Below are 23956 nucleotides of genomic sequence, written 5' to 3'. Positions count from 1 at the left end.
CCTTCAAAATATGTCAATATAATTTTGCCTGCAGTTTATAGTGTAGCAAGGTAGTCTTCAGTATTTTTTATAGTTAGATTTTAGGGGACCTCCCAAGAGTCCTAAGTCATTTCGAACGCTGCAGGGGAGGACAACCAAAGATATGAACCCCAACGTAACACAAAACCGCCCTAGTTCCTAGTGGCCTAAAGGTTCTAGTCATAGTATTGTTAAAGTGAATCATGGTTCGAGGAGCGCTAAATGTCCCACACATTCCTTCCGGAGGTCTCCACCCACGCTGCGCGGTGTGGGGCTGTCGCGGTGCCCCTCAGGAGCCGTTGGTGGCTCATTCCGTGGTGCGCACTGACACCGTGTGGCCACACTGATGTACTACATTATTGTGGCCAGTTGAAAAAGACGTGGGTACAAAACTGATGGGAGCTTGCGTGTTATTGTAGAAGAAGCAAAATATCTTGAAGATTAAAGGGACAAATTTTATTGTCCCACCAAGCAGCAAACAGAAAACACAATGGCAGATGTTCCTGCAGATGTTTTTTGTATTCACCCTTTTGGACACAACTGAACATAAATAGAAGCAAATAGCCTCAAGATGGAATATCCACAGACACAAAACAGGAGTAACATGCATTACTTTTCAAAATATTGGGAGTTCAGAAGTGGTGGTATTAAAGTGTCGTAATCAGTAAAAACAAGATGAAAAGGGATCATGCTGATTCAATTGGATGCAGTTCTTCATCAGGGGTTTTCTGTTGTGCTGCTTGTGCCAGACAGGAAACACAAGTGTTGGTTCACAAAGCTCTGCCTTAGAACAGCAGTCAATACAACAGCATCACGTCCACTGGATGATCTCACAGTCCCAGTGCAGATAACAGAAGGCTCAGTTTAAAACAAAGTGCATTTAAAACATGAACACCTGAGAGAGATATGAAATGATTCACTTCATCTTCATTTTTCATTTTCGTTTTTTCTTTTTGACGTTGAAATGTTGTCTCTTTCTGCGTTGTTTCTGCTGTCGTGACGTAGCCGTTGGCCCACCACAGGAGGAGACTAGATGTAATCATCTAGTGTAATCATCTAGTAATGATCTAGTCTCCTCCTGCAACATGAACACACAAGGAGTGTAACTGAGTCTTTAGAGTTAAATGACTGCATTGCATCCCCGTCATCATTATGCAATGTATTGTGTTAGAAGTGGATCGCCCTGATGTTTCCGTACCAAGAGCCACTCTCCCTGAACGTACACACAGCACATCATTCAGGCACTCTGTTTGGGGTATTGTGCTAAATGGGGTACTTTGTTCAAATAGTAAAGTTTCTCTTTGATTTGATCATATACTGTATATAGATGCATAGATGGCAAGAGGAATGTTACGAGTAACCACTTGTGTTGAGGTAAATACGCACGTTTAGTGAAGGAATCATTAAAAGGCTTCTTTGGAATCTGAGTTTTCCAAAATAAAAGAAATCTCGTTATTAAGCCGTGTAATGTGTCTGATAAAGGTTTACCGAGGAAAAGACAGCTTTAACCGGAATAAAAGAAAAATAATCTTTATGCCTATTAATCGTTGCACAAAAAACAATCACACACATGTTTAATCCTAATGAATCCAAAAACAGGAGAAGAAGGGTCGAGGAACCAAAGACAAAGCTGTGACTGCTACAGGCATCAGAGAAGCACTTGTGTGTCTGGTGTACGTCTCCCCACAAACAACAGGGAACAGGAAGTTTCAAACTGCAGTCCCACAACATGCTCGTTTGCATCAGTTTGGACTTTGTGGTGCGTCTTTGGGCAACGGTATGTTCCAGGTAAATCAGAGACGGATGATTAGACGTATCTTAGTGAGCCATGGGATCAAGGCTCAGGTCGCTGCACAGCCAATCAGAGCCTCAGCGTCAGCTCTACGCGTGTCCGTCCCATGCCCGCTGATGTCGATTGACGCTGTCCACTGTAGCACAGTGTTCTGGAACATCCCAGTCTGGAATGCAGATGGGGGGGGGTCTTAAGTGTGGAGGGGCAGCCAGTGGACGAGGCCTTCAAAGAACCTCCGCACGGTCATGACGTAGAAGTCTGCGTTGTTGGTGAAGTCGGTGCAGATGTTGGAGTAAGTGTCCACCAGCGTGCAGTAGAGGGCCGTCCCGCCTATGCTGATCACCACGGTAACCAGACACAGCAGCAGCAAGATCAGGCAGGAATCCCCCCCCATCTCATCTGAGAGAGAGAGAGAGAGAAAATACGATCTTTCAATGGAAACTACTAGTATGTGGCTTGAACCTTTTAATTTGCATTGACTTTCTTATCAATAAAAACGTTTACCATGGTGGGACCGGAAACGACAGAAGATAGCATGTTCGTAAAAGTCTTTTTGTTTTTTCACACAAGTCAGGAGGGATTGTGATTGGCTGCTCTTTAATCATTGCAGTGACTAAGGAGTACTATGTAGACATTTTCTACCAGTATAGTAACAGGTTTATTGTTTAGCCTGCGGCTCCATTTGTTTAGTTAAACAGCACCTTGCTCAAGGCCTTCCTCTGGCTCACTGAAGCGAACTTTGCGTTTCAGGTTCTGTTTAGTGGCAATGTCGCTCGGAGGAGGCAATCCATCCAGCGAAGCTCTCCTCCTCTTTAGAATGGAGACCAGACCGTCAGGGTAGGAGCTCTGAGGAGGACACAGAAACCAGAGGATGGATAATGAGTGCTTTCTTCTTATTTGTGACATCACTGACTGATAAGTGAACTGTAGCTACACTGTGGGGTCAACAGAGGTCAGTCGATTCATTCCAAACCCACAGGAGACCCTTCTGACCGGATCAGAATCTCTCCCAGAGAACATAAAGCGATGGCGTGGCCAACGCCGCCGTAGTCATCACATTCACTCAAGTCCCTACAGAGGCACGTTAGTACATCATGTTTGACTTGAAACACTCTGGTGCTCGAGTCCTGTTCCAGTCAGAATCTTCTGCGCTACCACTGAGGTGATGCTAGAGGTATGCAGCAGAAACAGCTCTCTCCACCGCATGGCGCCGGTTGGCTGTAAGTTTCTGGCTTCAGGACGAAACCACTTGAACTTGCTCATCAGTAACAGGTTATGGGATGTTTTTATTTGTGAGTTTAATTAGGGTAAGAGGTTAGATATTCATAGACATAATAGTAGTCTTGTAACAGATAGCCCCTCAGTCAGCTGTTGCCAGACAGAATTTAACTGAAACTTTCAAAGCCGCCAAAATTTAATCAAACATGTTGATTCAAAATGTTCTAATTCTTCACTTTTCAGAAATTCTCGGTCAACCAGCTTATATTATATACAGCTCATGTGATCATATTTGATTTAATTCTGCAGTTTTCATATATATATATACACTCACATACACAAATTTCTCATGTTGCCTGTTAAAGGGAAAGTTGTTGTGTCAAACAAAACCCTGCAAAAGAAGTCCCCCCCCAGTCGTACATCACAGCGATGCTCAGTCTTCCTGCTTGTTTGAGTATCAGATTTCATCTCCACCTCTGAAAAGAACCAGGCCCCTCCGCTCAGAGCACCATGTCTCGGCTCAGTCATCTAGCACATTCTGCAGGGTGAACATCCCACACCAGCAAACACGGGTGGAGGTTTTTGGACAGAGAGACCTTAGTGATGATCTCACCAGAGGGAGCGCAGAGATCATTCCTGGGAGTATCCCAGAAAAGACAACCAGCTGGGATCAGCAGAGATCAGAGGCCAGTGGACAAAGGGAAATAGACAGGAAGGAAAGATGAGAACGGGTCTGGAGAGAGACTTGGGCAAGGAATACGTAAACCCCTCCTGCTCTCTCTCATCACCAGATCATGTTTCGTGATATTCTGTCCGATCCTTTCAAAATGCACCTCCCTCAGTAATAATTATCAGCAATATAGCCAGATGTTTTCCTACCCCCTCTGCGTGGGACAGCCTGGCCAGTTCCTTGACTGAAGCCTGGGGAACTCCTGAGGGCCACTCCACCTTCACCTCATCCTCTGGCGTCTCCTCACACGGCTTCTCCTCCTCTTCGACTTCCTGTCCGTCCTCCCGCCTCTCTTCTTCTTCTGCGTCCTCCTCACCTCCCTCCTCTTGGGCTGTCTGTGGAACCTGTGGGTTCACGCTTAGCTCTTTATCTTCATCCTGGAATGTTTCAGTCTTGTTACCTGCATGACAGGAGATTGGCTATTGGTTATGGATTATTACTCAAGCATGTGAATCCAACCGTGTGTTGATGCAGAGGGCCTGTGTGGCTTAATGTGTCTAGAAATTCATGAGAAGGTCAGGCCATTAACTTCACCAGGCTCATTGTAGGTCATTTTTAAGTCATGGGATTAAGCAATAAGGTACGAGAGGCTTATTGAAGATAAAGTACTGCCTTTTATAATATGGTTACCAGCGAAATTATAATAGTAAATAGCTGCCTTTCAGCACAAAATAGTTGTAGCCACCAATCATTGTGTATCACATTTCATCAGTCTAGAGACCAATGGTCCCCATACGTGCATGTAAACAGCATTGGGTTCCTCACCATCTCATTCATTCACATCGCTCATGACGTCCACCTTTGATTGTCTGGTTGTGAAAGTTCGCATTGCCTCAAATGATCATTTGTGATGTTTCCGGTCATTTTCCATCAATCGCCAGTGAGCTAAAAGCTGACGTATTACAATCAGCACCCACACCCCTCGCCAGCAGCCCATTCCCTCATTAGTCCCTCAGTGCAATCTGGTTTACTTGAAAGGAATTATTTTATTCCATTATTTGAAGGATCATAGATCCCAAAATTATATTTAAAACATATTTTAACATTTAAAAAATGTTGGGTGTGAACAAGCAGCATCAGACCATCAAGTCAAAATGTTAATTTCAAGCTGTGTTTTGGTTCATGTTTAGCATCAGTTCGTTAGCATTGTAACCGTGAGCTAGAAGGCGGTTAGTAAAGAGCTCAAAGCAGAACTTGGTACGATATAAACCATAGTGACACATGTCTACCTTCATCATGACAGGTTTGTAGTCTCTCGTCTTCGCTCTGGATGTCTTTCGGTGTTTGATTCACTGTGTTCTGTTGAATCAAACGTAGTTAATGATCATGTATCAAACTGAGTAGAGATCACCATAAAGGGAAGGTTCACATGTCTCACCTGCTCCACACTGATTGAGGGTCTGAGTGATGCCAAAAAGAAGAACGCAGATAGAGAAGAAGGACAGCAAGGCAGGGGAAAGTGAAAAGACACACTTAAATTGAGAAATGCGAGAGGTTGATGGTGCAACTGTTAAAAAGCTAAAATCATCTTCCTATCCAGAGGAGAATGGATCATTTTTTCATAAAAAATCCAATCCATCTGGGTCAAATGACTATAAGCTGCAATAATAACATAACAAGAGAGTCCCCGTGTCCTGGGGCCCTGCAGTGTATGTCTGTCACTCATTGGAATCTCCATTCTTCAGAAGTCTCTTAGGCCCCTTCAGAATTATTCATCTCCCCAAATGATTCCCATGTGTGTCTCTATCCTCAATGTCTTCATGCATTAGTTGGTTTCCTCAGCATGTCCACATGGGAGACAAAGATGGAGGTCAATTGCAGCAACACCAAAGGGGCGCTAAGCGCTTTCTGCCCAACAGGGATCAAAGTGTTTGGAGGAAAAGGAATCGAGGAGACGTTTAAAAGAGAAGTTTGTGGCGTCTGTATCTAAACCGAAGTGAGGGAAACATCTGCCCTAACATTTCCTGAAATGGATGTTGTGTCTATATGCCGTGGTATACCGGAAGTGTGTCCTGCAGATCTGGTCCAGCGTCTCAATGTGTTTCTGACTGATGGCGTCTGTCTCAGCAGCCAAAACACCTCCATCGTTCTTCCTCTCTCTCCACTGGCTCTCTGTGAAAGAACATGCTATTATTTCCTTGTGTTGCACCAACATACAATTTTTCCTGGAGAGAAGGAAACATGTCACACGTGTTTTACCCCAGTTCACTTGCATGTCGGCAAGGTTGGAGAGCAGACGTTGGTGGTAGAGCTTCTCCAGCTGCAGGAACTGAATGGCCCAGTGGTCTGGCAGTGGTGGTCGTTGGTTAAGAAGTCAACTGAGACGTTGAAGCTAAAAGGTCTCTGCACCCCGGAAATACTAAAATACAAGAAAACATCCCTACAAAACAAGACGGCAGCAAAGTACATGGAAAATAAAGGTCAGCGGGATCCTCATAATGAAGAGGTCAATAAGACGCTTTACTCAGTTGTATCTCAGTCAGAGCAACGGCATGAGTTATGTCATCAGAGTTGCATCAGATAACATCAAGGAGAGAAGAAAGGACCCATCGTGATGATGGATTGAGATGCTGCTGTACATTTTACAAGAAACGAGGAAGCCAAGGAATTAACTATTAAAGTATGATATTATACTATCATATACTAGATTTTAAAATGTTACTCTAGTTCTGAAGAGTTCTTTACTTGACTTATCAGGTCATTTTTTGGATCCCATTTGATGTTGCTGTGGTAATTAAACCAACTAACCCTGTCCGTTTAATGATCATGAGTAGATGGCGTTCTCTTCATGAATTCTGGCTTGCTGATATCTATCTTATCACTTTGAGCTTCTACATACTTTCAGCACCTGTGAAGTTCAACATGGGTGAAGTGATGGCTAATCTTGCAATTTGATCATGCATTAAAAAAGGACATTTAAAAACGTTACCTTCTAAAAGGATTTTATAAACCAGATCATCAACAGCCGTGACTGATTCAAAGAATCAAGAGTTCAGGAACAAACCTTCTCCCTTTATCCACTCACACGTAAATTCACACCTCCCCATCGCCTAAACAACGATGCACACAAAAGAAACTACTTTCAGCCCATGTGTGACAGAGAGACAAAGAAACAGAGAACATGACGCAGTCACAATAAGGCACACAGCCAAACCGGACAAAAAATATGAATAAAAGATGGTTTCACCCTGGCATGTTTATTAACGTTTCCATTGCATAGTGCCACTTTGAATATCAGATTATTATTCCTTTGGTTGCTGGAGGGCCTCCTGTTAGCCGTCATCAGTCCAACAGGCCTCTTACTGGAACAGAAAAAGATCAAAGCCTTTCCTCCATAAAGTGAAAATCGTACTCCTAAATGTTTATTTAATCACGGCATATCGTTTATTTATTTCATTCAAAAAGGAGCCATGTAGAGTTCAAACATTGTCACCATTTGTTTTACTGTAGAAATTATAGGTTAACTAATTTAAATCTGTATTGCATATTCTAGTGTGACACAGACACAACTCTGCCACCACTATGTGTTAAACCTCCATCCTCTGTAGTGACCATCTGTAAAAAAAATGACCACCAGGGGGCGACTCCTCTGGTCCTATAGAAGTCTATGAGAAAATGACTACTTCTCTCTACTGACCACCAGGTGGTGACTCCTCTGGTCCTATAGAAGTCTATGAGAAAATGACTACTTCTCTCTACTGACCACCAGGTGGTGACTCCTCTGGTCCTATACACTCACCGGCCACTTTATTAGGTACACCTGTCCAACTGCTCGTTAACACTTAATTTCTAAGCAGCCAATCACATGGCGGCAACTCAGTGCATTTAGGCATGTAGACATTGTCAAGACAATCTCCTGCAGTTCAAACCGAGCATCAGTATGGGGAAGACAGGTGATTTGAGTGACTTTGAACGTGGCATGATTGTTGGTGCCAGAAGGGCTGGTCTGAGTATTTCAGAAACTGCTAATCTACTGGGATTTTCACGCACAACCATCTCTAGGGTTTACAGAGAATGGTCCGAAAAAGAAAAAACATCCAGTGAGCGGCAGTTCTGTGGGCGGAAATGCCTTGTTGATGCCAGAGGTCAGAGGAGAATGGCCAGACTGGTTCGAGCTGATAGAAGGGCAACAGTGACTCAAATAACCACCCGTTACAACCAAGGTGGGCATAAGAGCATCTCTGAACGCACAGTACGTCGAACTTTGAGGCAGATGGGCTACAGCAGCAGAAGACCACACCGGGTGCCACTCCTTTCAGCTAAGAACAGGAAACTGAGGCTACAATTTGCACAAGCTCATTGAAATTGGACAATAGAAGATTGGAAAAACGTTGCCTGGTCTGATGAGTCTCGATTTCTGCTGCGACATTCGGATGGTAGGGTCAGAATTTGGCGTCTACAACATGAAAGCATGGATCCATCCTGCCTTGTATCAACGGTTCAGGCTGGTGGTGGTGGTGTCATGGTGTGGGGAATATTTTCTTGGCACTCTTTGGGCCCCTTGGTACCAATTGAGCATCGTTGCAACGCCACAGCCTACCTGAGTATTGTTGCTGACCATGTCCATCCCTTTATGACCACAATGTACCCAACTTCTGATGGCTACTTTCAGCAGGATAAAGCGCCATGTCATAAAGCTGGAATCATCTCAGACTGGTTTCTTGAACATGACAATGAGTTCGCTGTACTCAAATGGCCTCCACAATCACCAGATCTCAATCCAATAGAGCATCTTTGGGATGTGGTGGAACGGGAGATTCGCATCATGGATGTGCAGCCGACAAATCTGCGGCAACTGTGTGATGCCATCATGTCAATATGGACCAAACTCCCTGAGGAATGCTTCCAGCACCTTGTTGAATCTATGCCACGAAGAATTGAGGCAGTTCTGAAGGCAAAAGGGGGTCCAACCCGTTACTAGCATGGGGTACCTAATAAAGTGGCCGGTGAGTGTAGAAGTCTATGAGAAAATGACTACTTCTCTCTACTGACCACCAGGTGGTGACTCCTCTGGTCCTATAGACGTCTACTAGACAAGGACTACTTCTCTAGTGACCCGTGTAGGGGAAGAATTTGGTGAGCGGCATGTGTGCGAGTCTCTCAGGACTGTGGGGTGACCTTTCTTGGGATACCCGTGACCTGTCCGAGTTTACGATAGCCCCTGGTCTAAACAGAGAGGCCAACAGATGCCTTGACTGATCCATATCCTGTTTTGTTATCTGTCTTGGATTAGTGATTGATTGGCCGCCATTAAGGGAGGGTCAGTTTATAAACTTTGGGGATTTTCCTGTTGCTCTGTCCTGAGGGTTTGGGGGGGAAGCAACAGCGGTCCCTCTTCCAGAAAGGTATAAAGACTCTCTGTTCCTTTCTCTTCCTTTGTCAGATCTTCCTGCTCCGAGGGAGAAGGAACAATCTTTCCCTTTTCAGCTGAATTGTAGTCATTTGACTTCTGTCTGTCCTTACGGCTTGTGTTGATGATTTCTCTATTCTTTATCATTTTTAATAAATACTTAATCATAAAGCGATTTCAAGATACTTTTGATTTCTCACAAGGCTTCAATCCATAAATTTCCACCACAACCAGCAGGGGGCGACTCCTCTGGTCCTATAGAAGTCTTTGAGAAAATGACTACTTCTCTCTAGTGACCAGCAGGGGGCACTCCTCTGGTCCTATAGAAGTCTTTGAGAAAATGACTACTTCTCTCTAGTGACCAGCAGGGGGCGACTCCTCTGATCCTATAGACGTCGATGAGAAAAGGACTCTACTTCGCTCTTGAGCCGAAAGGTTGTGGGCACTTCTGTTCAATAGAGTCTACAGTCACAATGCATAAACACACCAACAAATGAGTTCAGTTCAAGGGATGTTGTTAGCAACCCTTGAACTGTTGCATTATTGAAGATAAAGTACAGCCTCAAGTACCTTGTTGCTTTCATAACAAGGTTACCAGTGACATTATAAATAATAAATAAATAACTGCCTATCAGCACAAAATAGTTGTAGCTACCAAACGTTGTGTGTCACATTTCATCAGTCTAGAGAAAAAATGTGAATGTAAACAGCATTGGGTCCCTCACCATCTCATTCATTCACATCATGACTCCACCTTAATGTCCGGTTGTGAAAGCTCACATTGCCTCAAAACGATCATTTGGGAATTTGTCTTTTTTTCTGGCGATAACCACCGAGCTAAAAGCTAAAATGTCAACTAACGGTCGCACAAAATCTAACGTGTTACTTTGAGTGCACAGTGATATGGAACGATCGGTCAATGTGAACAGGTACTGTACATTATCAGTGAATAATGCAGCCTCGGTGACTCACTCCCAACCAATCAGAACGCTGGATTTCGTCTACCCGTGTTATAAATAAGGATACAGTCCTCTTTGAGCGAGTAGGCCTCTGCGATCTGGAAGAGAAGATGATTAATGCACAGAATTTAATTACAGCTGACACATTATTTGTGTCACCAACAACCCATGAAGCTTAAAAACATAGTATTAAACAAAGCACTGAAAATTATGAAACTTTTAAATGTTTTGGTTTAAAGTCCGGTAGATTCAAATTGTAATTCCGTCAAAGATGAATATCACATGACTAATTATGGTCGGTATTATTTTCATCCTTCCACAACCAGTAGACCAGATGCTTATACCACAAGACCTAATGTGTGAATTTATGACAAAAGGTAGAGCACTGACTTGTTGGCCTTTTAAATGAAGGAAGGGGTTCTTATAATTGTCAGCAGAGGACCCTCATGATTTATGGTCCTCCTTTTTGTGGTCAGTAGTCTGACTCAGCCGACCTCAAGTTGGACATCGTAGACATTACTTGCCCTCTAGATTTTATTGGTGAAACCTAAATGCCTATTTGTTCACGGAATGACCTCCGAGCATCACCATGAATACCCCTAAAGAATTTGTGTAAGATGCCTTTATTGTTTATATGCGTATAACACATTGTTTAACAGTTATGTGTATCTCTATGTGCATGACACATACTAGTTTCACATATAGCATGGACAGAGTGTGGGACACGGATCACTGAGCACTTAACGAGTAAATGCACACTTTAACATTTTCATTTGGCTATAAACTAAATGATACAACTTTTCAAAGTCCTGTAATGCTGGTGGTAGTGTTCATATTTCTAACCAAATTAATAAAGAAAAAAATGCATATCATGGTTAAAAATGTACTGATCTAAATAAGTAGATTAAAAAAATGTCACAACAGGGGGTCGTGGGCATGGTGGGAGGACTCAGATGCAGAGTTAAAGAAAACAGGGCGAGAAGGAGGAGGAAACTAAAGATAAAAACAGGGCCCTGGACTTGAAAACCAACAAAAGACTTACATGGCATGGCGGACTTGACGGAACACGTAACGGGGTACTCAGACATTGACACGCTATGACGCAACACCGGACAAGGGACTCACAGGGCTTAAATACAGAAGGGAGGTGCAGGTGATTGAACACAGGTGGCAACGATCATTGACACAGCAATCACAGGGGAAGACAGGACAAGGCAGGAAGTGAAGTTACCCAGGGACACAAGAGACGTGAAACTACAAACTAAAACAGGAAGAAGACCTAAACTGTGACAAAAAAGATAAAAAGAGATACGGGCCATGATCAAGACCAAAAAACAGCACTTGATGTTCCACTTTAGTACGACAGAGAGTGCTCTTTCACTTCACACAGTGTTCTGATGGTCAACATGTTTGTGCGTCGATGTTTACAATCTTATGGTGACAATCATCTGAGGTCAACTAGCAGCACTCTAGTTTTGCCCAGAGCCCCCCCTGTTTTAGCATGTTTATCCTCCAACTATATATTCCTGCTCCGAAGATGAAAACCTTGAGTTGGCTTGGTGCATAACTTGTCCTGTTTTGATGATTTTACACCGGTGTAAAGTGAGGATTTATCTAACAAATCTATTTATTTTTTACTTTCACACTAACTACTGTGCAGCATTGAAATCACAGCACAGCAGAATCCTGTTCTCTGTAAATTAGGCTGAATCAGAGTTACTGATTATCCCGGTGATAGCGATCTGTTTCCTAAACTGTGACAAGAGGGAGTGGGTCCAGCAACATTAGCTTGCACTGATGGTAAGTAGCGGTGAATATGCAGAGCGAGTGACTCACAGTAACGGAACCAGCCCTGATTGCTCTGCATGGCCTCTCCTTTCCTTTCTCGGTGTTTGATGAAAATAGCTTGGCCTTAGTTACCTGGTTACTGGGGTTGGCAGCGGAGCTGAATAAACCACATGCTCCTGAAGGGGCTGGAGAAGCTGGGACAAATGGATCATCTTGTCTAATTGCTGGATCGTGGGCTACAAAGGATTCTCCAGCAACATGAAACCATGTCTTTTACTACTACATGCGCCGCTAATGTCTCTTTGAACACCAGAGTTATGATCTGAGGGAGCGGTGGCTGTAGGGGAGACAATATTAGGCTAGGGGCTGCCAGTTTAAATCTCTGCACCTGCAATGTAAAACAGTTGCAAAATGTTTCCTTGTTGGATTTTCGGGTTAAAGCCTTTTCCACGAACCAAACTAATCCATTTCAGACACACCAGCTCCGGGCTTTGTCATATTTGTGTCAGCTTACAAAGAGTTTGGAATGAGGTCACACAGGAGGACTGCCACACACACACCTGTAGATGAAGGCACTTCTCTATATAAAGACATGTTCCCTCAGGATTGGGACACAAATTGCCTCCCACTGGCTCCTGCACAGAGACACTCACCTGGTGCAGGGAGTGTGGCAGCATGGTGTAGTCACTGGTTTCTCTGAGGGACTCCAGGGAGGCCAGCAGCTCTGCGCTGGGTCCATCTCTGGAGACGCCACCTGGAAACAAACAGCACAAACAAATGCTTCAGTTGGATTATGCTACAGCACACGGCTGCACTGGTGTGCCCACTCTTATGTGCAGCGTTTGTGCCCTTCATCATTTTATGTATCAGTGACGGAAATGTGTTCTTAATGGTATGAAAACATATTCTGTCTACGGTAACTTGTAAGGTGTATAATAACTTAATAAGCAGGGGTTTTTTTTGTTTTGGACTAAATCAGAGATTAACTGCCTGGATATCTGTATTTTGATATCTGCTTTGTTGAATTTGGTTGTTGTTCTTCATCTATCTTTTCACTATCTTAGTATGACAGAAAGAATTTTTCATACACTGACAAAAGACAAACCCTTCTTTGCTGAAAATGAGATGAGTAGATACATGCCACTAAATCATAGTAAGACATGGTGATGTTCTGTATTTATGCGTGAGGAAATTCTCTCCATCTGGACCTCACTAAATTAGAATTGGATTTCCGTGGCGTAGGGTGTGTCAGTTTGTTTCCTCTCAGCGATCAGGGAAACGGTGTGTAAGATAGATGGACTGTACTTGCTCTGTATTTGTTCTTTTTGTGAGAGATATAATATCTCCGATTGAATGACGTTCCTGGTTCATCACAGATGGAGACACATTTGTTTGTGGTCATTGAAACACTACATTTAAGCTGCTTTTGTAAATGTGTTTTCTTCTAAATCCCCATGTGAGCGGTTCATTGGGATGTTGTAAGTTCTAGCCATGCGGCAGATGCCGAAGCTACCTGTTAGCTTAGCAGGTTGCCATCAGGGACAGCCTGTCATTCCCTTGCCTGCCACCTGCTGCCTTACTGCCACAATTAGTCGCCATAAACCGTAGCTGTAAAGGGCCCACTAACATCCAAGCCTATCAGACGTGGCTTTCTTACAGCTTAGCTTCACCCTGATCAATTTAAGCTCCATTTTGTTCCTGGGCAGTTTATGGTAAACTGATGGAGGATAAGCCTTCAGCAATTCTCTTCAGTCAGTCTTTGGTGGTCTTTGAGAGACATTTTAATGACTGAATGATGTATATTTGAGTGCCACAACAATCCACATCAGCTGATACTGCAGCAGAGGAAGCGACATCCCCAAGCTGCAAAAGCACACAAATCACACAGCAGTCATGTGTTGGATAAAACCAAGATGAAGAACAGATATTTAACCTGTGCCAGTGCCGACGCAGAGCACTTCCTCTCTCTGTGCTGTCTCAGTGTCGGGACCTTTCAGTGGGATGGTGTTCTTGTTACCCATCAGCCCCGGTGCTGTGCCAATCTTACCCTCCAGGTCAAGGTTCCTCTGGGACCAGAGGGTCTTTCTTGGTCTACGGTTTCAAGCCCTCCCTGAAAAAAAACATAACATTTTTCTGACTTTTTATTGAATTGCTTCCTTTGAGTGAGATAAGAGAAGGACTTGGGACAGTGACTGGTTTCATGAGTGCAGAAACACCAGGTTTCTGCAGTCTTGACCAGTTATGACTTGTGACGGAGCATGTGATTTAATCCTAAATTGCTTCTCGTGGTCATAAAAAGGGAATTTGCGAAGGTCCACTATGGTCTGTAAAGGCTGCCAGTGGAGGAAGATTTTTCCGCCCAAGCTGTCCAAAAAAAGAAGCATACTTCAAGAGAGAAGATATGGGCCTCATACATTCGGTATGTTCTGAGAAGGAGGGGACACGCGAACAGAGAACAAAGAGAGCGTGAAGGCAAATAGAAGCAGCCTATAGGTGATTCCCTCAATGAAAGGGTTATCTTTGTGTCCATTGAGGCATGTCCGAGTGCTCCTTTCTGAAGAACTGAAGAACACAGGTTTACAATGAACTCATGATAGTCTGTGGATCACAACAATGAGCAATAATCCGTTCTTGCATATTCTTCTAACAGACAGGAGCTTTAGAAGGGCGTTTGTGGATGTGACTTATGTCAATTCCATAACTTTGGCCTACAGATACGGCTTTGTACCCAACAAGAGGCTGAACAAGTGATGCTTTGTGCTTAATGCCGACGTCAGCAGGCTCACCACTTCATTTTTGACATCAACGTTTGACGTATGTTCACATTTTAGTCTAGCGTGATAATATGAAAGCCATATATCAGACAATACATCAGCAATATCCTACTCAAGAACCTAAAGCTTTCATTTGTCCGCCAGTTACAATGCTTTCAAGCATTTCTTAGTCGACAGGTTCCATGTGTTGTGGCGTTCAGAGGTGTTTTGCTGTATTTAGGCCACAGAACCCCTGCGCCCCTCCGTTGTGAGTATAAATGTTTGCAGTATTGGTGTGTTTTTATACAAGACACTGTGAATTCCTCTCTCGGGTTGGGAGAGGTTGAATAGACAACAGCTGACATACTGTAGATCAATCTATTTCCGCTTCGTGAAACCAGCTTTTTTCCGCCAGCGGTGTTCCAAGAGCATGAAAGCAGTGCTCACTCAGTACGTCAGCGGCAGTCACGTGAACTCGGCAGCGTGGAATGTGACACTAAAGTACAAACGCTGGGAGCACAGAGAGGCTGACTCATAGGATGTGTGGGATGAAATCAAGAATGACGTTGGCAAGGCTAACAATGTCGTTGTAAGGATTCTCCTGTTAGATAAAACGTTTCTAACACAGGGGTGTCCAACTCATTTCAGGTTCGGGCCAGATACTGCCGACTTCGAGCGAACGCGGGCCACTGAGGATCGCGGCGAACGGCTGACGTGGGCCGCTGGCGGGAGGGGGGGGGGGCTGGTGATCTGACCGACGGATGGCTGACGGCGGGACATACGCACTCCGGTGGCGGACCGAGTTCGACACATGTGACCTAGACAAATAACATGGACAGTTCAATATAATTAAATCTATGGTTTAAATACACGTGTTCTGCCACATGCTGGTGGAGATGCGAACACGTTTACTCTGCGATGTCCTTAAACTGTCTCGGCTCTGTTCACTGAAGCAACACAATCTGTGGACAATAAATATCAGAGCCAAGAGCAGCGAGTGTAGTCACCTACTGCTGCTAACACACTCTACTCACACTCGACTCTACCTTGACTAAAACACTAGCAAACCGTAGCAACAACAAATGGTAGAACTTAAATTGTACTTATAATGGCACTTTTCTATAACATGTTTTGAAACTGCTTATTTGATGAAAATTGTACTTTCTTGTTACTTGTTCTTCTGAGTTTGTATCTCTATGTGGAAATGCACTTATTGTAGGTCGCTTTGGATAAAAGCGCCATCTAAATGACATGTAATGTCATGTAACACATCCCGTCAGACCAGGATTATTTATTCATATCCGTTAATGAACTTTTCTCCTCTTGTTACCCTGGTAACCGCTGTCATTACAGACAGTATCTAATACAGACTGTGACACGGAGAGTGCATTGTGGGATTTGTAGTATTATGGTGCGTTATACCGGCGGGCCAGCTCTAATAGTAAAGTTGATCATGCGGGCCAAAGATAACTTATTCACGGGCCGAATGTGGCCCACGGGCCTTGAGTTTTACACATGTGTTCTAACAGATACACAGAAACCTGCAGAGAAGGAATAGATACAAAATGTCACCCGACGCGTGCCACGAGCAGTTAGAAGCTACCGCCATCGGGCCAGGGGACTGTTAGCATAGCATAAAGGCCTGGTTCGTTCTACCTTTAACATCCCACTAGACCACCGGCTCACAAAGATTCAAGCATGATTTGCTTTAAACCCACAACTCGTGCTTCTTACTTTGGATACTACATGCAGTATAAACTTGATACTGGTAAGTGGATTTTTAACAGTACCAGGCCAGCTGCTTCCACATTTCTGTTCAACATACTATTATATACATATTATCTAAGCTAGCTACCGGGTTTGCATTTACAGTACAGATAAGAAAGTGGTTTTGATCTTTGTATGAATGTTGTTGATAAAAAACTCCTTTAAACCCGCATGTTCTATTTATTGACATATTTTATATTTAGCTACAATCTGTTACAACAGCACTTATTTAATATTATTCTGAAATAAGAAGTGGAAACACTTCACTCAGTCAGAAATATTATTTGATTCGTAAAAATGTATCTTTACAAAGTAATGAGCCAAATAAGAATGCATGATATTAATGAAGGTAATTTATAATAATAAAGATGAATATAGTGCTTTCATTGAACATATTGCTGTAGCTCTGAGCTTCGCACCATTCACTTGTAGTCTGACATTACACAACTATAAGTATTTAAAACTGCTGTAAATTCGATATAATAATTCTTCCTGCCGTTATTTCTTCAAATGGAAAAAAGTCAGCAAAGTAAATGTCAGAGTGCACGTGCGCGTGCACGTGTCCGTCAGGCAAAGTCAACAGCACTACACCGCCTCGCGCCCAATTAGACGATGTTACGACGGTTCTATTACACGCATGACGCATAAACGCTGTGGGAACTCTGCTGCGCCACGCGCCGTAAAGCCGCTGCGTGGCTATTAAAGGTGCGCGCGGGTACACGAACCGCTCCCACGCGCACACGAGTACGTTTCATGAACAGGACGCACGCGGCGGGACGGCACTCACCGCTGGACGATGTCCCCCGAAGCCCGGCGTCGTGTTGTCGGTCCTCCGTGTCGATCAACCGCAGGATGCACATCAGCCCACCCCCCCCCGCCCCCCCCCCTCTCTCTCTCTCTCTCTCTATCGCTCTGTGTGTGTGTGTGTCTCTCTCTCTCTCTCTCTCTCCCTCTGTGTGTGTGTGTGTGTGTCTCTCTCTCTCTCTCTCTCTCTCTCTCTCTGTCTCTCTACAGTAGGTATGTCTCATGTATGACGTTTATTTATGTCACAGCGGGGGGGCAGGTAGTTACACCTGTAGCCTCACAGTAAGGTCCTGGTTTCGTATCCAGGTCCAGGGGGACCCCGACACACAATGTCCGCTGGGATGGACTGCAGAAGATGACTGACTGACCGTGAGGCAGAACGTCGCCATCTTGTGGCAGCTGTGTCACACTGGCTGCTGGTGGTGACGTAGGTGCCAATGTGTGACGCAGGCTGTGACGCAGGGTGCTGATGGGACTATAAGGAAAACACTGAGCGTGCACGCCATCTTTGCATTATCCTAAATTATAATTGTATATATTTTTTTAATTGCACACTTTTTCAGGGAGGGGGGGGGGGGCGCCCCCTGTTATAATGGAGGGGGAAACACTGGATTCCAAACTTCTCAAATGAAGAAATGTTTGTTATTTTTTACTAATATTTTAACGTAAATGATTGACCTACTCATGCATGAGACAAATATTCATCTGTAATAAGATGTTAGATGTTGAAACAGAAGAACAGATGTGATGGTTTTTTTCCTATCCAATCAAAGGACACCGTTTGTCTACAGACACAGAGCATAAGGGAGAGCTGAGCTCATTTATTCACAGTCACTACAAGCAGAGCTGGTCCCTCAGTCCTCCACTCATGAGACAGAATTCCCTCAAGCATTTAATGAACGCTTCAAGAAGATTCGTTTCAGAACATGTTTATTGTTGCGTTTAGCTACATTCAAAATGGCATATTCCCTTCTGGAGACCCGTTTGAAAGTAATGGGTGGCCGAACCTCTTCATCGAGGGTGAACATGGAGCAACTCTAAGGCAGAGTAATCTGTCCATTTCTCGTGCTTTAGAAACTTGTTCTTTTTAAACACAACAAAACAGTAACATAGAAAATGTTAATAGATGTATGTCTTCATATGATTGATAAGTCATTCAAGGGGCTCCAGTGTATTTATTTGAGCTAAAGCTGCATATTAAAAAGAAGCTTGTGAGTAACCCTGCACTAATGCTGAGTATCTATCGTAGTTCTATCCAACATCCAAACGTACTCTGAGACAATTAACACAAAGGAAGATTGTTTTATGATCGGATTACTTCACTAATGGAGGAGCAATATTTGCCCTGTCGACACACAGAAATGTGTGTCCTGTTAGCATTAAATGCTGCACTGAGCTTTTGAGTTGCTTTTAAAATACTGTACAGTGGGTTTAAAATATACATAAGGGTATTTGAATGGGAAACAAATCTGCAGTAAAACTGATGACGATGATAACATGAATGATTATATTTAAAGTCATGATGTCTTTTGACGTTAGGCCCTTTCAAAAAGCTCTACTATTGGCTCTGACCATTACCCCCCCATGAGCAAAGACATGTGTAGCACCTGGTCAGCTTAAGGAGGTAGAATGCTAGAAGAGAACGTGGAGTGTACACGTGGTACATGTTGGACTCATCATCCCAAAGACCTTCAGAGGCTGAGAGAAAGAAGAGCATTTAACCGCTGCTTGCCATGAGTCATTGCAGCTTGCCTTGCAGGCTCCCTCCTCCATCCCCCCTTCCTCTTCTCCCGTTTCCTAGTGCCGGAATCAAAGCAGGTGACCATCATGACGCCGGCCTTGCAGAGGGTGAGTCTGGCCTCCAGCCGGGGAGTCACCTCTTCGAGGGCCTCCGGGTGCTGCAGGGACTTCCCCTCGAAGGTCTGCCCCAGGTCGCCTGGAGGACAGTGAGGTTCAACACGTGGGTCGTTATTGGCGGGAACTTGTCAGGGTGTATTGGATCCGGTAAATTGTTTAATTTGTGTGTTCTTTAGTGACACCAAGTGGTGAATGTTAATAGCTGCACTAACCAGCGATCGACAATACAGAATAACAGGAAGTACATTGTGACCCTGTGATTTATAGTCCACAACATTGGCTTCCTCTTTGCTACTACTTACAGTTACGGCGGGTGAAATAAGTATTGAACACCTCACCATTTCTCTCAGTAAATATATTTCCAAAGGAGCTATTGACATGCAATGGTAACATGGTAACAACCCAAGTAATACATACATACAAAGAAACCAGAACAAAGAAGTTCAGAAATAAAGTTATGTGTAATAGTGTGAAATGACACAGGGAAAAAGTATTGAACACATGAAGAAAGGGAGGTGCAAAAAGAAATGGAAAGCCACATATATCTGTAAATTTTTGTGAGAAAAAAAGAACTTCCTATTGATTCATTGCAATATTTGAAACAATCTAAAAGAAACAAGCATCACTGTGCATGTTTATTCCCTCGAATGAATAAAACCAGACTGACCCTGTCGGGTCCCCTGGGCAGGCTCCAGCGTGAGGTGGTGCTCGGCCCCGTCTAGCTCTCTCCTCACGTCGTTGTATCTGGCTCAGACCTCTGAGATCCTCTGCTGTCAATGCTCCAAGAACTTCCGCCTGGCACTGAAGCGTGCCGTCCCCTGAAAACACGCACATGTCACAACGTATATTAATGATCATGCAGCTCATAATCATGAATGAAAAGCTTGGATTTAGAGAATGACCTTGTGCTTCTACCGTTGTAATTAAAAACATGAATAACATGTAGTGGAATGACTGCAACACTGATGGGTTGATGAGGTTGTGTTGAACATCCACAGTGGTTTTAATGAGAACATTTCAAACCCTCATCAGCACTATTTGACTTGTCCAAACGCAGTGGCGACTGGTGGAGAAAGTTCTATGTAGGGCAATCCAATCTCAGCAAACATCCCCAATTGATTTAAAGCAAAACAATAAAGGTTTCGAAAACAAAATATTTAATATTTTTTCTACATGGAAAAAGGAGTAAATAACACTTTGACGATCTTATTTGTTAAGCGGTTTAGTATGAAATAATATACATATAAAATAATAATTAGTATGATATAATACATATTGTATATATATATATAGATCCGTGCTCTTTACTTCCTCCAGAATGCGACCCCGCCTGTCGATACCAGCCTGGACCCGAACGCACAAGCTCGGGGCAAAGCCACTGTGGCCCCAGGCTGGGTGCTGATTGGATGAATAGTCTGGGAATCAATGGCTAAAGCGCTTCTTAGACTAGATATCATATTTACAAATATTACTGGGTACATCCCATATTTCCGAAACAAAAATATTGACAATTTCTATGATTAAATATTATCTTTTTTAGGGGGGGGGGGTCAAAGGGCGCTCCAGGGGGTGCCCTTGATTGGGCCGTCGCTACTGCTCTTAACAATAAACCACACACAGTAAAAGAGAATCATTTATGGTGTGAGGACATTTCAATTAGTCTCAAAAGGAAGGTGAGTTCCCTCATTATGAAAAAAGATTTAGGTCCCCACACTAAGAGTCAAACGCACACACACACACACACACACACACACACACACACACACTGCTTTCTCGGTTGAATGAACAGCAGCACCTCCCCTCTCTCTCCACACACTCATTAGCACCATGTTAGGGCAAGGAGGACACGCCTGGGGAGTGAGACAAGACAGATGTAGACCCCTAAACACATTTACAGGAACCTTCCATAGTCAATACAAATGATCCAAATATCATTTGAATGGGGAACAAGATGAAAACACTAGATTTGAGATGTTGAGTGCTCCAGGAACACACTACTAAAACTATCACACCCCCCCCCCCCCCCCCCCCCCCCTGCCCAGTGAAAAAAAGTGTTATTTCTTATAGAATCTATTCATTTTACATCCAATGTGCTTCTTTGTTCTTTGCTGCAGCATTGACCCAATTTCCCCCATGTGGTCATTAAAATTGCATCAAAGTTGCCGTCCCTGAGACGGCTGGAGGCGGGGGGTTAGTCCCATGAGGACAGACCTCTCTTCACGGGGACAGTACGTCAGTACATGCATCACATTGGCTTTCCAGCCAATATCAACTCCAATGGAGAGGTAGAATCTTTCATGAAGCGTTTACTCCACAGAGCAGGCTGCTTTTCAGCAACATGCGGCCTACCTTGATGCCACACGCGAGTTGATATTTTGGAGTTCACATTTTGCAATCAGAGGTGTCAAAAGTATTCACATTCATTACTCAAGTAGAAGTATAGATACTAGGTTTTGAAAATACTTTTGTAGAAGTGTAAGTATCAACTCGATATATCCGGATAGTTTTTTTTGTGTGTTTTTGAACGGTGACAAGCCGGAAAACCTTCCAAAATGAAATAGGAGTAACGAGGCGATTTTTTAAATGTAAGAAGTAGAAAGTACAGATATTTGTCATTTTAAAATGTAAGGAGTAGAAGTAGAAAAATAAATACTCAAGTAAAGTATGTAGATACCAACTGCCATGAAAGGCTAGCATACATTATGTTGTTAATGAACATGGGTTGAACAGAGTAAATGAAAAGAATGTCAAAATGTATTTATTTGATGTCATTTAGAGTGTTTAACATGTGTATAAGTTATCAAAAATAAGTGCATGAACCAACATTGTTAGTGTATACCTTTTTAACATAAATGCTATAATATGTAAGGACAATAAAGTTGGTGTGGGTTTGACAGTAAACATAGTTTGGAACAGGAAACACACAGATACGGGGTTGATAATTGGGTTGCAATGTTTTTTTAAGTTTTGCAAACACGGATGTAGAATACCTAAAACTCAAGGACACGTTGTGTTTTTAGTGGAAGTCTATGTTATGTTTTAAGCAGCAAAATATGAAATGTTTACTGACATTTACACTTAATTTACACTCAAGCTACATACCGCAGGTGCCGAACAATTCAAGTTGGGCTTAGATAGCTTGTAATTGGCCCATTTGGTTGATCCCTGGGAGCTTCAATGGAGACAAGCGTTGGATGAGAGATTTGTTAACCTTGGAACCAACTGTCAGAAGGCTTTGATTGAACAATGCAGAGGGCCCGTTTACAAACCTCATGCCAAAATGAAGAAAGGGGACTTAAGAACTTAAGAAAAGGCCATGTGGAGAGGTGTTTGATCAATGTTGCTGTTTACATTGGTTGCAAAAAGAGGTTTATAAAGGTCATATTTTACATAATGCCCTTAAACCTCCAAAAACTCAAAATAAACACAGCACCTGCTTGCCAGCACCTGCTCTTTTCTGCATCCTCAGCACATTGTCGATCTCATACACCTTGATTTCATAGGCCTCTGGGATCCCCCGATCCGCCCTGCCAGACTGCAGACCACTAGCCGAGTGCCTCAGGGACAGGGGTGCATCATGGGAAAGGCGGCGCTGGTGAGGACCTACAGCGGGGCGAGGCAGAGAGTGCAGTGAGACGCTGTATATTCATCTGACTTGTTTCCTTTCTCTTCTCCAGTTTCTGCCTTCTTCATATACACAGTGTTGAGATATTCTTCTCCATAAATACCCAATCAAACTCCATTTAAAATAGGGTGGCATTACAGTTTTTAATGCTGTTGCTATTTGTCATGTTTAACTGCAGGTGCTGGCACTGACGTGTTTAATAAAACAAGTCTAGTCCCACTACGTGGCTTTCAATGCCGAGGCCATGGGGAATGGAGAACACAGATTGCTTGGTGAGGAAATACAGCTTGAAGGGCTACCATATTATTCATAAGTCAAGACAGGGTATGTGGTTCTTTTCTCTGTCTGAGAAGGAAAAGATGTTTTACTGTTTGTGTTAACAGGATCCATAGAAATAAAAGTTGCTTAAAGGAACCGGAAGTGAGTGTTTTTTCTGATATTGCGGGGTTAGACCCTATGACAAGCAAAGGATAACTACGTGGAAATAGACAATATTCTCGCCGATGATTTCTTTTGATAATTTCGGTCATGTTGAGGAATCAATATTAAATTGAGACCAGCGAAACATTCCTTGTGTTAACTTGTGGAAGATCTAAAGAAATGGTTAAAGCTTAGTTAGAATTCATGTGAGCTAAATACGTAAGGGGAAACTTAGTACAGACAGAATTAAATCTTTCAATTAACAGTAAAATTTGTTTGTTGTTTTCTCCATTAGCAGTTTGGCACATTGAACGTTGCATAATGTATTATTCCATTAAGTATTATTGTTAGTATGCACACACACGTCTTTATAACTTATTTTCTGCACTGGTGCTGCCATTAGAAAGTGAAGTCCCTGGATTCATATATTAATAATGTGACCTCCTACACAATTAGGCTTTTAATGCCTGCATTCCACAGATGTGTGTCAACTCTAATTTATGTCACATTAATATGTTAGGTGGGCAGTAGTGTTGATAAAACCTCTGTGGTTAAAGGTTTGGACATTTTCTATTGTAGATTATGTCTTAGGAGGAAGCAACAAAAATTCTGAACTGGATTGAAATTTCCACAAGAAACATTACACTTTTTCAAATGACATGAGTTAGCATTTCAGCTGACATTAGAGCTAATGCATTTCAGTAGCAGTGTTTCCCCTACCATTAAATGAGGGGGTGGGCCCCCCAGGCTCCTGAAATGACCCCCCTGAAAAAGCATAGATTTCAAAATTAAAAAATGTATATTTTTTAAATATTTTTTACCCCACGCACGGGAGTTCCGCTCCGACATGCGTGCAAACATGTCCATGTATGCGC

The 23956-nt window shown here is 43.2% G+C and overlaps 2 protein-coding genes across 3 annotated transcripts in view; both read right to left on the bottom strand.

Moving 5' to 3' along the window:
* Window positions 1–245: 245 nt before the first annotated feature.
* cnstb (consortin, connexin sorting protein b) lies at window positions 246–17276 on the bottom strand. Of its 2 annotated transcripts, XM_037449908.2 has the most exons (12): window positions 17163–17276; window positions 13789–13965; window positions 12509–12609; window positions 10135–10165; window positions 5958–6044; window positions 5759–5870; window positions 5137–5158; window positions 4988–5057; window positions 3908–4158; window positions 3642–3692; window positions 2512–2656; window positions 246–2209 (listed from the first exon to the last, which is right to left on the bottom strand). In XM_037449908.2, the coding sequence occupies exons 2-12, from the start codon at window positions 13874–13876 to the stop codon at window positions 2001–2003; spliced, it is 1167 nt and encodes a 388-aa protein (XP_037305805.2). In that variant the 5' UTR covers window positions 13877–13965; window positions 17163–17276; the 3' UTR covers window positions 246–2000. The 2 variants fall into 2 exon arrangements, with proteins under 2 accessions (XP_037305805.2, XP_037305806.2); XM_037449909.2 differs by lacking the exon at window positions 3642–3692 and having other exon boundaries at window positions 250–2209; window positions 17163–17272.
* Window positions 17277–18092: 816 nt separating this feature from the next.
* The window catches only part of LOC119194573 (kinesin-like protein KIF26B), a 25457-nt gene continuing 19593 nt past the window's right edge, over window positions 18093–23956 (bottom strand). The window contains exons 14-16 of the mRNA XM_037448703.2: window positions 22484–22639; window positions 19704–19854; window positions 18093–19115 (exon numbers count right to left, since the gene is read on the bottom strand). Coding sequence (XP_037304600.2) covers window positions 18989–19115; window positions 19704–19854; window positions 22484–22639 — 434 coding nt within the window. The 3' untranslated portion in view covers window positions 18093–18988. The remainder of the gene's footprint in view (window positions 19116–19703; window positions 19855–22483; window positions 22640–23956) is intronic.

The sequence above is a fragment of the Pungitius pungitius genome, chromosome 20 (genome assembly GCF_949316345.1).
Source record: "Pungitius pungitius chromosome 20, fPunPun2.1, whole genome shotgun sequence".
Taxonomy (NCBI): Eukaryota; Metazoa; Chordata; class Actinopteri; order Perciformes; family Gasterosteidae; genus Pungitius; species Pungitius pungitius.
The sequence above is the reverse complement of the archived record's forward strand: the minus strand, read 5'-3'. Positions and strand labels throughout refer to the sequence as shown.